The 16137-nt window shown below is 41.5% G+C and overlaps 1 protein-coding gene across 3 annotated transcripts in view; it reads left to right on the top strand.

Annotated features, from left to right (window-relative positions):
• KIF1B (kinesin family member 1B) overlaps window positions 1-16137 on the top strand; it is a 110699-nt gene that overhangs the window by 15363 nt on the left and 79199 nt on the right. For all 3 annotated transcript variants that reach the window (XM_075280019.1, XM_075280018.1, XM_075280016.1), the window contains exon 2: window positions 282-470. In XM_075280019.1, the coding sequence (XP_075136120.1) occupies window positions 365-470 (106 nt within the window). In that variant the 5' untranslated portion in view covers window positions 282-364. The remainder of the gene's footprint in view (window positions 1-281; window positions 471-16137) is intronic.

The raw sequence follows: 16137 nt of genomic DNA, 5'->3' as shown, positions 1-16137 counted from the left end.
GCAACTTCACTTGAACAGGAGCAGATACCTCGATCAGTATTGGATACATACCAATCAGATAGCAATGACTTGAGTAGGAGTAGATATGCTTCTGGCTTAATACCCTGTCTACAACTTCCAGCATATCAGCTGATCGTGTTGGGCCCCAACCAATCAGATACCGATGACTATCCTGTGAGGTCTTGGATAACCACTTTTAAGCGCTGTTGTTATCCTGTTACATTGTTGTCATGTTGTCCAGTTTTCTGTGACTAATGTCGTGTTTGCTTTTTGTTTTCCAGAATGACAACCTGAGATTTATCATCCCCACCAGACGTTCAATTCTTTTATTTATACAATTGGCACATCCCTCCTATTGACCACCATGTCAGGAGCTTCTGTGAAAGTGGCCGTGCGGGTCCGCCCATTCAACTCAAGGGAACTTAGCAAGGAATCAAAATGCATCATCCAGATGCAGGGAAATTCAACCAGTAAGTGCAAATTTTACCTATTTTGGTGACGGTCTGTGAGGGTGGAGGGTGAAGGTATGTCTGCCTCTATTTTACAGCTTATATATGTAGAGAGTAGCACGGCCCATAAACACTATATGGCGTTGTCAGCTAAACCTACCCCTGCACTGTACAGACTGACTTGTTTAGCATGCAGTGTGCATTCTCCCACAGTTCTCAGGCTCTTTTGCTGAACAGTTCCCGTCTCCCCCTGCCCTGGGTGATTGTCATTGGGCAGGTCACAGACGAGTTTCAGCATACAAACCGCACAACTCCGGCACATCACAGCTTGAACTTTGGCCTTCCTTTTGCTAGTAATGACTGACCTGACTGACTTATGTTGGGATTAAATGTCTTACAATGTTAAAATGTATGACCGAGAAAGAGGAAAAATAAAAAAAACAGCCGCCATTATTCATGTCAGTGTAATCTGTTCTGGTAAAATAGTGCACATGAGAACTGGGCCTCACTGGGAGGTCAGCAGAGACCATAGAGACTTATTAGTACTATTGTGTTGTGAATATGCATGAAGCTAGTGAGCATGAATGACGCTGGATCACCCAGCAAGTTTTCCTTGGTTGCTATGGGCTACATCTTCTTTCTCCTCTTCATTTTGGTCAATGTTTTTCTGAGAGTGCAGGTATGAACTTAACACAATAAGTGCTAGGGGTTACTTTTCAGGTATTTGAGGGGACACCTTATATATGTACTTAAAGGGGTTGTGCCATTATGGACACTTACGCTGTATCCACAGGGCCTGATTGCTGGGTCCTCCAGCGATCAGGAGGATGGAGGACTAAAAGACTCCTGAAAACCTCCGAGTGAATGGAGTACCAGTGCACTTGCATGACCTGTGGTCCATTCATTTCTATGGGGTTGTCGGGACTGTAATCTCTGACAACACTCGCAGCCGCATAGAAGTGAAAGGGGTGCAAGTGCCTTGTCCTCCTGATCACCGGGGTGGGACCAGCTTTTGGGCCCTCAGTGAGTGGACTCTTCTCCATTGTCCTATGGATCGAGAAGTGTTCATATCAGCACAACCACTTTAAACCCCATTTCTTGCATAATTGACTTCAATTTTTGTTTATTATAGGTTTTTGCTGTTATCTGTAAACAGTTTAGCAGCATAAAGCATTCCAGTTTGCTCTGACCTAATGTAATATGGTCATTTTTAATGATCTTGACGTCATCCAGTTCACTAACCAATAAGTGCCAGGTTTGGTTATACAGGGTTTTTTGTGGTATGTTACCATGGAGTCTCCTAGATTTGTAGAGAAGCCGTATACACAGAACAGTTGGAGATTTTGTATAGTTTCTCCATTTTGTTTTGCATTAGAGCTATAAAAACATGGTTGTAAAGATGTTATCCTATATAGTGTTACCCTTTTTTTCTCTTCTCCTATGTGCTACTTATGGGATCTAAGAATCTGTCAGGGCTGTGGAGTGGGTAGGTAAAACCACTGTCTTCAGCTCCTCTTTGTTTCACAGCCTGACTTCAACTTCTTCTCTGACTCCTTCACAAATATCTGATGAGACAGAATCAGTAAAGCTCCTCTAATTCATTAAAAAGCTATTGGATGTATTCATATGAAAGTAAATATGCCATAGACTGTGCATCTAATTAAGTATATATAATATTAATAATTGTATAATATAATATCATTCATAATTGTATTGGTCCCTAGAGCTGAGCGAACACTGTTCGGATCAGCCGTTCCGAACAGCACGCACCCATAGAAATGAATGGAAGCACCTGGCACGTACACTTTGCCGGCGGCCAGTCGCCGTGCCAGGTGCTTCCATTCATTTCTATGGGAGCGTGCTGTTCGGAACGGCTGATCCGAACAGTGTTCGCTCATCTCTAGGACTCCTGACTCCAACTCCACAGCCCAGAGATCTACAGGTGTATTTTCTTAACAATGCAGGTGTATTCTTGGATGTCAGTCTTACTGAAGCTTCCCCTGCTATTGCTTTTGATTGGCAGAGGAAGCTTGTTTCATGCGTCATTGCACCCTGGGAAGTAGCACTGTGGCTTCCTCTGCACCAGCTTTGACATACATACTGGGAGCTTTGACAAACATGCTGGGAGCTTCAGGAAGTTTCTCCAGTGCTTGTATTTGACCTGTTAAGCTAGACATAGAAGGAAGTATTGGGAAACTAGATTATAACTTGTCTGATGTTTTTGTTATTAAAGGAGATAAGTCACCATCAGAGTTGTCTGGCAGCAGCTTTCTCCCCTCCCCTCATTCAGAACGCCCTGAGCTTTATATGTATGGGAGGGATAGCAGCCTAACATGTATGGCCAGCCATTAAAACCGGCATTATACTACAGATGACTCTTGGTCAATCAAACCAACGGATGCTCTTCTTGATCTCTTCTTTTTTCTTTTTTTTTTTTTTTTTTAATGTAGATTGTGAGCCCCCCATATGGGGATCACAATGTACTTTTTTTTTTCCTATCAGTATGTCTTTGTAGAATGGGAGGAAATCCACGCAAACACGGGGAGAACATACAATCTCCTTGCAGATGTTGTTCCTGGAGGGATTCGAACCCAGGACTACAGTGCTGCAAGGCTGCAGTACTAACCACTGGGCCACCGTGTTGCCCTGTCTTCTTGATCTCTTCTGTACATATGTGTGCACTGCTTAGCTGAGCATGCATGTGTTCTGAATCAGGGGAAGGGAGTAAGGAACTGTCATTACCAGGGACCGCTGGTAATGACTTATCTCACCTGAAAACACAAATTGTACAAGTTTTTTTTTTTTTTTATTCTAAACATCTTTTGCTGGAGAGTTGAGATCCCCCTATTTTTGATCCTGTTGAAAGCCCTTGTTCAGGAAATATTAATTTAATGTGCTTGGCCACCTTCAGTTACCTTAGTGCAAACAACTCTGCACTGCATCCCTTGTGAGTGGCTGACATTGCTACATGACCCTGCCAAAATGGTTAAAATCTACCATTCTGGTGGCTGAATTAATTCAGACAGCCATGTTCTATAGTCCCACTGACTGAATCACAATTAGCTATGGTCAGTCTTAAAGGGGTTGGCCACTTTCAGACCAATATTGACAAACAAATGTACAATAAAAAGATATACAATTTTCCAATATACTTTCTGTATCAATTCCTCACAGTTTTCTAGATTTCGGCTTGCTGTCCTTCATTCCATTACTTCTAGAGGATAAAACGCTGACCATGGTCATGTGATATACAGTCCATGGTCATGTGATGAGTACACAGGTGCTGCTCATTACAGTCACAGCACAATAATCAGACATCTGCCTGGTAATCAGCAGTGCACCTGTGTGCTCATCACATGACCATGGGCCGGAAATCACATGACTATGATCAGAGTTTTATCCTCTAGAAGTAACAGAATGAGTGACAGAAAGCTGAGGAAAAGATACAGAAATTATATTGGAAAATTGTATATCCTTTAATTGTACATTTGTTTGTCAATATTGGTCTGAAAGTGGCCAACCCCTTTAAGGGTCCATTCACATGGAGGAAAATGGTGAGGAATTTGGTGTGGAATTTCAGCTCTGAAAAAGAAGCCTCCCATTGAAGTCAATGGGAGGCTTTTTTCCAGCACTGAAATTCCACACCAAACTCCTCACCATTTTCCTCTGTGTGAATGGACCCTTAAAGAGGCTGTCCAGAAAAATTTATATTTTTTAATTAGTCTGGGGGTAAAAATCCTATCTATCTATCTCTATAGATAAGTAGATGTAGCTCAGTAGATGTGGTGGTGCGGACCCAAACAGTCAAGACAGGGATACAAAATATGCAGCAAACTGGTTTATTTCATATTTTATGGTCTTTGCAGGTTTCTGCGGTAACCGCATTATTGGGATTCCATTTTTCGAGTCCCCAAGCGGACCCGAAGAATGGAATCCCGAGCACAGGTGTGAACCTAGCATAAGAAAATATACAAATTTACAGTGATGCTTTTGACTTGTTTGTGTACAGAATTTGAGGCCAAACTTCTATATGCAGTTTATTTAATTCAGGAACAGTGTGATTTGTAAGTCAGAATGCAATATATTATTTACTTTCTAGAACAATGTAATGGAATGAATTAGAGGAAAGCACGTCATGTGTTTATGGCAGCAGGAATTTTAGCATATTGTTCAGGTTGGTTGAGAATGAAATATTTACAGGCTGTCCAAACTCTAGAGCATGCCGTGTATCAGTCAGCATGTGATTCTTGGTGTTTTTCAGGCTATTTAGGGCTCATACCAGAGTTAGGAAAGAATGCAGGAGCGATCACAGCTCAGCGGTGGGAAGGGCTAAACCACATAGTGACACCGGCTGCCAAGTCTATGTGTGCTGCGGTGGGTGTAAGGAGAGAGCTGCTTTGTGTGAGCTACTGTGTTACTACTTTGTTAAAAGACACTTTTGCAGCCTTTTTATTGTTTCAGTGTTTTTAAAAAATGTTCTTTTTTTAAAGGGATTCTACCATTAAAACACTTTTTTTCTGGTTGACACGTAGGAATAGCCTTAAGAAAGGCCATTCTTCTCCTACCTTTAGATGTCTTCTCCGCGCCGCCGTTCCGTAGAAATCACGGTTTTCATCGGTATGCAAATGAGTTCTCTCGCAGCACTTACTTACTGTGTAAGCGACCATTTTTCTTGTGGCCGTGGGCATGTGCAGTCGGCTCTGCCCGAGGCCTAGAGGCTGAGGCTCCTCTAATGGATCCTCCAATGCATTATGATTTAGGCTCCTCTAATGGATCCTCCATTATGATTTCTTTCTCGGATTTCTTCCTCGGATTTCTTCCTGAACATAATCTACCCTTATACTTCTCTATGAAATACTGATAATCAGAATATTTGAAAATCTAGTTTCTATCTCTATCAATGACTAATATTACAGAATATTTAATACTCTAGATTTTATCGTATCACTTTGATGTCCAATTAAAGGAATTTTACAATTTTAATAGATGTAATTATTACGAGAAATATTTTGTCATTGTTCTCTCCATCTGTACAGACTGTACATCCTGCTGTCATGTCTGACAGATCTCTTTGTGGCCGGGGTAAAAGCACCTGGGCAGGAAGTGTCTCTGCTGTGTGACCCTCACCCTGTCTTCTGCAGTCAGCATTGTAATAAGACTCTATTCTGCAGTGTATGAAATATCAGGAGAGAATATTAGCAAACGTTTCATCTCACCCGGATTTCCGAGGAGTGTCCTGGCTTTTGGGCCTCCTGGTCACTTGGGTAATGTTCACTGACAGCCGGCTTGGAGATCAATGGTATTCGCTGTTCTAAGGTGACGTCACAGAGCAATGAATACTATTGAGTTACCAGCTGGGTGCAAATGAACATTGTGCCAGTGACAAGGGGGTCTTAAAGCCAGGAGACTCCTGGGAAATCCGGGCTAGCTGACACGTCTGGAGAATTTATGTAATGAACCCATGATCACATGATGATGTATGGAAGGCAGTCACATTACTGGCTGAGCCCATTATTCTCCATAGGAGGTAAATTTTGCAGGGAAAGAAAACATACTATTGAAGTTTGGCAATGGAAAAAACTTTCCATTGAGAATAATGGAAGCAGTGGCTCAGTAGAGTGATGGACTTCCATACTTCATCATTAGGCGTGATCATGGGTTAAAACCTGGGTCACACCTAATGGAAAAATATTACATAAAATAAGTATTTAAGGAGTTGACGGGTTCCCCCAGCAACCTCCACCTTTCATTCACTACCTACCCCAATCCCCTAATGGAGCATACATAAAATAAGTCTTTAAATAGATGGAATAGGGGGTCTCCTCTATTTCCTTGACGTTTTAGTATTTTGTTTTTTAAATGATAAATGCCTTGACATGTAAATTAGTTAATCGCAATGTGAAAGGCTCTTCCAGGTTGATGTTTCTATATTAGAAATAAGAACATCAGAAATATTGTTTTGCAATAGACAGAGTTCCCACATCCTCCCACAATGAGTCATTTCACTGTTTCGGTTTGCAAGTCCCCCTTTCACTCGCTGAAAAGAAAAAGGAGGACATCCCACACTATGTACGTCATAGAGCACCTGTTACCTTCTTATGGGAGTTTGCTATTAGGTGCATTCACAGTTAGGACGGGTCATCAATAATAGGTCTCTGAGCCTCTGACAGCCGAGAGTTTGAAAAATTTAAATCAAACAAGACGCACCACATTTTATGCCGAGTCAGGATAGGTTCTCCATAGGAGACTCTGCTGCAGATTCTGCCTGAAATTGGAGAGAAAAGTCCTGCAAGGAGAATTTTTTTCTCCACTGATTTCAGTATATAGCTGGCAGTAACCTGGCGGACCCCATTATATTATATTGTATGGGGTCCACGGGTAACCACTCTTTATGGGAACAGGCTTTCCATCTTTCGGGTCCCCATGCTAGTGTCTATCTAACATCAAGTTATAACGATAATAGTAAAGTGAGTAAAAATCTAATGTGGATATGCAGTTAAACTACCATCTGCTCAAAGGTTTGCTATTCATTCAACCTAATCCTCAGCTTTTCTGTGCAGAGTCAGTCTAAAATAAGTAGTTTGCAACTTTTTTTTATTTTTTTTTTATTTGTATCAGTAACGAAAGGGTGTATTCACACAGTGCAATTAAATCTGCACTAGAAAAAAATGCACACCGTTTTTTTTTATAGTTTTTGGTGCAGTTTTTCATTTCACAGGAGTAACTACATCATAAACCATGTCAAAACTGAATGCAGTTTTTTTTTTCTGTACACTTCATGTAACTGCATGTGTGAATGCACTCGAAAACTGGGCTGTGGGTAACTATTGAATCTGACTTGAAGTTTGGCCATAAATTTGCACCATAATCCGTGTCAGATCTAATATAGGTTTATTGCATTAAAGACAATAGGCTGATTTTGTCGAGTGACAATAGTTGTCTTTCTCTGTAGCCAGTTCTGCAGATTTTTTTGTGTAAAGGGGTAGATTCTGTGTTTCTTCTTACTATATCCAAAGAATGAGCCAGCACAACCTTTAGCCAAAGCCCCCAGATATACCGAAGGAGTAAAGCATTTGTCTGGCACGATGCTTTGTGACCAATTCCTGGTTTTCAGTCCTCTCCTGTTTCCATTGCTTAGGAACGGTAATATTTGTGTGGGGAAGAGTCTGAGCAGCAGCCCAGCTGCCGTCACATGAGCCTGCTCCATTAAATGCTGGTATGCTGGCATTGAGCCCAGGCTGTGTGCATAGGGTTGGGTGCAGATGGTATGTGTTTGAAGGTTTTAGCATTAGGTTATGATTGAAGTGCGCCCGACACAATGATGAGAAGAGTAGTGAGTCCGGTCCGGCCGGATATATCTTGATTCTTTGTGAAAAAGTCAATAAATTGTGCAGAGTCTTTATAGAAGCTCTGCACTTCAGCTGTGAGGATTGCTTAGGATTGTGAGATGCATTTGGAGACTTAAAGATGGTCTCTGACCGAATTGGTTCCATCACTCTGACCGGTTTAAGGTTGTAATATTTAGTCGACTCTGAACAGGAAAAATATGTGGGCAGAAAATAACTCCTATCATTACAGGTATATGTTGGGTCTTTACTGACCAGCACCCCAGTTATATAATAAACTGCTGTGCTGCCCTCATTCGGGTCATGTGCTTGGCTGCTCTGCTTGCAACATGCCTCTGTAAATGTTCCTATTGCTCTTTGCAGGAACACTGCAGTGCCCTTGGTAGGGTTCCTATTTATGGAGTTAGTGACCTCAGTAGAGGCCGTGTATACACCTACATAGCCATCAGTAATGAGCCTTGTATACAACAGCCAATTCAGGGTCCTGGATACAGCGGCCTGGTCCCCATGAGGTTCTGTATACAGCTGCATTGCCCTCAGTATGTGCCTTACAGTATATACAGCACATTCCCCTCTGCAGCGACCTTGTGCAGCCTCATTGCTGTCCTTAGTGGCCTGGTGTGTGGCTGCATTTACCTCAGTAGAGGCCCTGTATATGGTTGCATTGCCCTCAATAGATACCCCATATATAGTTAGATTGCCTTTATTAGGGGCTTTGTATATTGAGGTTTTTCCCTGGCCATTGCACTGATCTCAGTAGGTGCCATATACAGATCCTGTGGCTGCACACTGCATATATTTTCTAGGCCTTTAGTACAAATGGCCATCTTTGTATCTGCTGCATACCTGGGCCATTCACACTATAAAGGTTTGCTGATACCTCACTCTTGGAGGTTTTCAGTGTTTTGTAAATTTCTTCTGCCTTCAGTCATGCCCTGTGTTGGCTTTTCCCTGGAATATATGACACATGTTCTCTATCTATAACCTTGCTGATAAGAGCTGCTCAAAGCCTGGGTGTCTCCTCACTCACATAGGCCTCTGTGTGAGGAAACCCATTTGTTTTCTCAGTCTGCAGGAATGATTTCCTGGCTCCAGGTTTGTTGTTCTCCAGGGGCTGAAGTTCACCTTTTGCTTCTATGTAATTGTAAGGAATCTGTGTTGTTACCTAATGGTTTCCAACACTGCTGCTATGTCAGGGTAACCAGGCGTTGCTTTTGACGTGTTTTTGGGACATGCTGTGATGCACCCAGCGGTCGTCTTGTGGCCTTAATATGTGAAACACAATTAAAAGTGTGTTATACCCCACCCTTTACTATCTGACATGTAACTCCTGCTTTAGAGCTTTTCCTCAGTACCGATTTCTCTGTCGAAATGCTATCTGTGGAAATAAGAACGGAACGCCAACAGAAAATGGATCTATTATAGTGCATCGAGTCCAGTTTTTTTTTTTTTTTTTTTTTTTTTTTTCCTGAGGGGAAAAAAATATGGTAATACATGCAGTGCTTTACTCCTCAACTTGCCCTTGACATGCAGGTCTATGGGTCTGTGGGGAAAAAACAGCACACAGGCATTCCTTGTTAGATGATTCCGAAAAATAAAGATGAGTGCAGAAAAAATTGCAAAAAAACACACAAATCAAAAATGAAAATACAGTAGAATGTACAATAGGGTGTTTTTTTTTGTTTGTTTTTTTTTATATAGCAAACGAAACCGTGTGCTACAGATTTCTCAATGTTGTTTCCTCCTCTGGGTATGGGAGGCCCCGTGGGGCAGAGGACACCAAAGTTATTTCTACTGGTCTGCCTCTGGTAATTGTGTAGTTTTGGCTAAATCAGCAACAGGAAATTTACAAGGAAAAGAATATAATTTTTTTTTTTAAATCAAAATGAGAGCATGCTCCAATATTGCACTATGCATGGTCAGCTATGAGCTTCTGCAGTTGTAGGTCCTAATGCCATTCTGGGCCCCTCTGCATGTGTCCTGGGTGTTTCCACAGAGGGTGCAGTCAGCCTTCACAGCCCCCTCCCCCAATACAATCAATCATCCAGTTCCACTCAGAACATCAGACTGCTTTTCCGAGAAGACGTTCTGAAGCCATTTTTATTAGTAATATTCTTGTGGTCTTGAAATGTGTCTGTTTGCTATACAAGCTGAATGCTGCAGAGCATAATTATCAATCTTGTCTTGCGTCCTGGATTAGATCTGCCTTCCATATTGATTTTCTGTACTTGATGTTTCAGTTCTATATTGATGACCTAGCCTTTTCTCCTTTTGGCCATCACTAATGCCATGCAACGTGTAGAGCCCAAAAGTGCGGAGGTTATAATAGTTTTCTTTACCCAGTTCTATAATAATTGTAAGTTTTCCATTATTTCCTTCTAGAACATTTCCAATATGGTGGTTATTTGTCCCATGCTGATGAGGGTATAATAAACTTCATTTAGTAATCGAGTCCATCACTGGTATTACTTACTGGAAGGACCCGTCAGATCCTTCTAGTTTTTAAAAATCTCTGGTATGTAGCGTTCACCTACAGATATCTATAATCCTCCAGGAATCATCCACAGTCAGTAGGTCAAACAGTTACCAGACCAGAGAAGGGTCTCATGACGTCTTTCCAGAACCTTCACTTTTTAAAGGGATTGTCTGCTTTAGGCAAAGACCCACATGGCGTAAACATCACGGTTCGCCCACGGCCGAAACACTGCGGAAAAAAACGCAGTGTTTTACAGTCAATGCAGCGAATCCCATCCACAATTTGCCAGAAAATATGTATTGCAGACATGCTGTGATTTCCAATACCCTTGTGGTTTCAGGAATCACTGCATGTCAATTATACCCACAAAAACGCCAGTTTCCTTATATTTGAAGTAGAAAGTCCGCAGAGGAAATTTCTGAAGACCTTCTTTGAAAAGCACTGGGGGGAAAATCGCGATGTGTTGGTATATAGTGACTGAAATTGCACCTACTAGTTTACTTTTGATGGAGTATAGTCCAGATGAGTAAAAGGCCTTAATATACAGTATGTTTTATGTGAATGTAGAGCTTGTAGAAAAACAATGGATTACTGAGCCTTGTCAGACAACCTAATGCAGGAACATTTTAACCAACCTACATCAGCACCTCTTGTGGTCTGGTTAGACTGAGCATAGATCACCATAGGTTCTGTTTGTTCTTATACTGAGGGAAGACTTGCAGCATTGCTCCTTACATTTACCAGGTTCCACTGAGTCTCATTGTACTGGTGTGTAGATGTCTCCTCCATTGTGTACAGTGTCAAGTCTGTCACATAATTGATGATATTTCTGCTCTGGGTTTCTTTAATGCAGTTATTCTTTCTATGTGACCCCTGACCTGTAAGTCACTGTGTTGCGCCCCCCCTTGATGCCCGTCCTGCATGCTCAGCTGAAGTGTTTTTGTATTAAATGACTCTGTTAATCCTTCATTCCCGAGGCCAAATCCTGGCCAGCCAGACTTCCAGAGTGTTCAGTACTGTAGGTCTGCACTGCTGCGTTGTAGGGGGCTGTAAATGTGTGCACACAGCCATACTGTGGATATAGACTCTTTACTTTACACATCTACATGTGTATGAATATCATGCTTATCCTATTAATATTATAAATGTGAAAGTTTGTGAGTTTGTGTGTTTGGATGTTTGCATGTTCGGATGTTTGTTCCTCAATCACGGAAAAACCGCTCCACCGATTTGGCTGAAATTTTCCACAAACATAGTTAATACACCCGATTAAACAATAGGCTACTTTTCGTCACAATAGCGCACATACGTTTGTGCCAGGACCCCCACAAAACCCAAACTCACACCACCATCTCTGCAATCTCACACACTTTGGACCATAGCAAGCCACAAAATTCCTATTGCCCTCTACAGCCTCACCCCTAACCCCACACAATCACATATACATATACTTTACCACTTTGCCCCTCACCTTAACGATACTCCAGGAGGCGCTCTTTAACGCTCCGGAGCAGCCATGTTTGCCGACCCACACCGCTCTGACAATCCATGACACCGCCCACCCATGTCAATACCCCTAGGCGGTCTAATAAATGCAAAAATATAAAGTTTAAAAAAAATAAAAAATATATAAAAAAATAAATAAAAAGGATTAAAAATTCAAATCACCCCCCTTTCCCTAGAACACATATAAAAGTAGTTAAAAACTGTGAAACACATACATGTTAGGTATCCCCGCGTCCAAAATCGCCCGCTCTACAAAGCTATACAAATATTTTTCCTGTTCAGTAAACGCCGTAGCGGGAAAAATGGTCAAAAGTGCCAAACTGCCATTTTTTCACTGTTTTGATTCTGATAAAAATTTGAATAAAAAGTGATCAAAGCAATAACATTTCCCGAAAATGGTAGAACTACAAAGTACACCCGGCCCCGCAAAAAAAGACGCCCTATACATCCCCGTACACGCACATATAAAAAAGTTACGGCTGTCGGAATATGGCGACTTTTCAAAAAATAATTTTTTAACACAGTTTTGGATTTTTTTAAGGGGTCAAAATGTAAATAAAACCATATAAATTTGGTATCCCCGGCATCGTAACGAAACACAGAATACAGGGGACATGTCAATTTGGTTGCACAGTGAACGCCATAAAACCAAAGCCCGTAAGAAAGTCGCAGAAATGCATTTTTTCTTCAAATCCACCCCATTCTGAATTTTTTTCCTGCTTCCCAGTACATTATATAGAATAAATAATGGCGGCATCATGAAGAAAAATTTGTCCCAGGAAAAATTAAGACCTCATATGACTCTGGGAGCGGAGAAATAAAAAAGTTATGGGGTTTAGAAGGAGGGGAGTCAAAAACGAAAATCAAAAAATGCCATAGGTGGGAAAGGGTTAACTTCAAATACTTCTGTCCCAAAGTCACTATGTAAAGTTTCTCACAACACTGTATATATAGCGGCTCAAATACAAATTACCTTCAACACAAAAGTCTCACGTATTCTCTGAATTACAGAAACAACAAGATACAAAGTTACATTTCATATCCCAGACCTTATACACAGTACGAAAACCTTACCCACGCGTGTATATACCCACGTCTACAATCACCGCAGACGAAGTTGCGGGTAACAGCTAGTATATATATATTTATATTTATCTTTTGAGGACATCCCCTGTAATGGACATGATTTGCTTATATATGTTCAGTTCTTTTGAATGTGATGTAAAGCATGGCTACAACTATCCTTAGGAGAACTGGATCCTCCCCTATCTAATCCTGTTTTACACAAATTTTATGATTTGCTATAGGAATTTAACACTGTGTACAGGGAAGTGTGCAGTGTAGATATCATGTTGGTTTCTATGCACACAGTATACATGGACTGTCATGTTAGACTTGATGGTTTAGTGTTAGTCCTTGTGTTTGGCATTGTGCAGGATGTAGGACAGTGGCTGAGCGGATTGTCTCTGCTAGGTTCTCCGTGTATATATATGGCCCTATTGCGCACCAGCTGCACAGACTGTATTTATAGCAGGCAGCTGGAGAGGAGGGAGATTTCCAGCATATTCTGCTGCTTGCAGCATTCCTGGAGCCTTCCAGATTTCATTCATCTTCCTCTTCCCTGAAGCTGCTCCTTCCTTTCATCCCTGGAAAGGGAGCGTAAAATTTTTAGGAGTCTGGCCTGTGCCTGCTCTACATCATATCACTCTTTATATCCTTTGGATATCCTCTTCTCTCCGTCAACCACCAAAATGCATTAGCATTACCTATCCATCTGTCTACACACACATGTTTGCATTATACACATGTTTTTCTATGACCATTTGGTAATCCAGAATATCTGATAACCTGGCACCTATCCTCATATACACAGTGCACATACTATATGGACATAAGCGTTCTATTCATTCTCATTGCTAAATGTGTATAAAATCCAGTACCTAGCCATGTAGTTGGTTTGTGAAATTTCTTCCCTCCTAGATATTTTGTTACCAGCTGAGTGGTATTCTTAAAAAGTGTCAGTATTTAGGAATCACAGAAACTCAGCTATGGCAGACCACGTAAAGATACAGACTGGGTTCACCAAGTACTGGGGATCATGCTTTGGGATCGTGGTTCATAAATGTTTCCAAGACAAGGCTGACTCAGTAACTCAGTAAAGCTATCATCTCCAAAACAATGTGATGGGAGCCTCATTGCTTTGGTTTCAATAGCAGAGCAGTTCGATGCAAGTCTTCCATCACAAAGAACAATGTCAAGCATTGGATGGAGTGGTGTAAAGCAACACCCTGCTGGACTCTGTTTTTCTGTCTCGCAGTCTTATGGATGGAATTCCAGGACAACCTTACCTATTTGACTGCATGGTGCCAACTGTGAAGTTTCATGGAGGAGGGATAATGCTATGGGGTTGTATGTCAGGGGTTGGCCTAGGCTCGTCGGTTCCAGTGAAAGAAAAACTTTGGCATAACAAGACCTTTTATTCAATTGTATGCAGCTTGTGGGAACAGTTAGGGGAATATTCTTTTTTTTTTTTTTTTTTTTTTTTTTTTTTTTTTTATGTAGATTGTGAGCCCCACATAGAGCTCACAATGTACATTTTTCCCTATCAGTATGTTTTTGGAATATGGGATGGAAATCCATGCAAACACGGGGAGAACATACAAACTCCTTGCAGATGTTTTTTTGCCCTTGGTGGGATTCGAACACCAGAGCTCCAGCGCTGCAGGGCTTCAGTGCTAACCCCTGAGCCACCGTGTGGCCCCTAGGAATATTCTTTTTCTGTTCCAGCATGACTGTATCCAAATGCACAAAGCAAGGTTCGTAAAGATATGGTTGGGTGAGTTTGGTTTTGAAGAACTTGACTGGTTGGCGCCGGACCCCTGGTCTCGCCCTATCAAACATATTTCCGATAAAAATTATAACCGACATTGTGAGACCTTTAACATCAAACATCACATTTGCTCCTCTGTATGAATGACTAGCTGTATATTATTGCCTTATCTCCATACTTAGAATGCAACATCACAACAGCTCCTGTAAGTATACAGTAATGTGTAGGTGTCCTATATATAATTATTTTTTTCATGCATACACACGCAAGTTCAGTTTAACTTTATCGTATACAATCTCTTTTCTTTTGTGATTTTTTTTTTTCTTATGTCTTCTGATTTGCGAGGAATCAGTAATCACAATGATGTGCCAATGACCTACATCTGCATTTCAGAGTTGGCTTGAAGTTCATTCGCAGCTCGGCTCCCCTCCCCCTAAAACCCAGTTTGCAGATCTTTGAGGTCTGTTTTAGGCAGAGGCCCCTGAACCAGCTCCAGACGGCGAGGGGTTTATACGTGATCCTCACACCATCTGCTCAATACTGCTCCTAGTCCTTATACCATGAGACTATAGCTTGCTCGATCCGTCCTCTTTTGTGTCTGGGTTTACAGAATACAGAAACCTGCAGCTAGTGTTTTCAGCAAAATCCATTCATTTAGCAATCCCCGTTTTGGTTTTAAAAATGTAAGTGAAGGTAGGAGGTCCACGCTGCACTTATATATTTCTTTATGTTGACAGCAAAATATCTGCAAGAGGAATGAGTCATGTAAGAGAAATGATAATGGGATGATGTCATCTGCTCTCCTCTGAAAGCAATGACATCACCATGCAATTTATATAAAGGCTTATGGATTATTTAATACACGTCTTATCATTTACCATCAGCTGCACCCCACCATTTCCTCATTTGGGAGAAAAGACATGAGAATTCTACAGGGTACCACAATGTAACCAGAGAGGCTTAATGTATGATATCTGTACCTTACTCTTAGCAGGTATAGTCTCACCAGAGAAACCCACTAATGTTTAGGCATCTATCAAAAGAGGTATTGCAAAGCTGGGTGCATTGCACCCTCTAAACAGTCCCTGATCTTCCAGTGTGAATGGGTCAGAAGTGTCAAAACAGGTTTTGCTGATAAAGGCCATGTTGTCTCCCTTGCAGGTTTAACGCTTACGTACTAACATGGTGTCTATCATACACCACTACCATACATATATCACTATGATAGACAATGTGATAGTACTTAAAGGGATTCTACCATTAAAATACTTCTGTTTCTCGTTAACACATCGGAATAGCCTTAAGAAAGGCTATTCTTCTCCTACCTTCAGAAATCGTCTCCACCCCGCTGTTCGGTTAAAATCCTGTTTTTTGTCGGTATGCAAATTAGTTCTCTCGCAGCACTGGGGGCGGTCCTCAGTGCTCAAACAGCATTGCGGGCGTCCCCAATGCTGCGAGAGAACTCTCTTCAGCGACGCCTCCATCTTCTTCAGCAACCGCCTCTTCACTCGTTTTCTTCCGGCTGGGGTC

This window comes from Leptodactylus fuscus, chromosome 6 (assembly GCF_031893055.1).
Source record: "Leptodactylus fuscus isolate aLepFus1 chromosome 6, aLepFus1.hap2, whole genome shotgun sequence".
Lineage (NCBI taxonomy): Eukaryota > Metazoa > Chordata > Amphibia > Anura > Leptodactylidae > Leptodactylus > Leptodactylus fuscus.
This window is presented reverse-complemented; position numbering and strand designations above follow the sequence as displayed.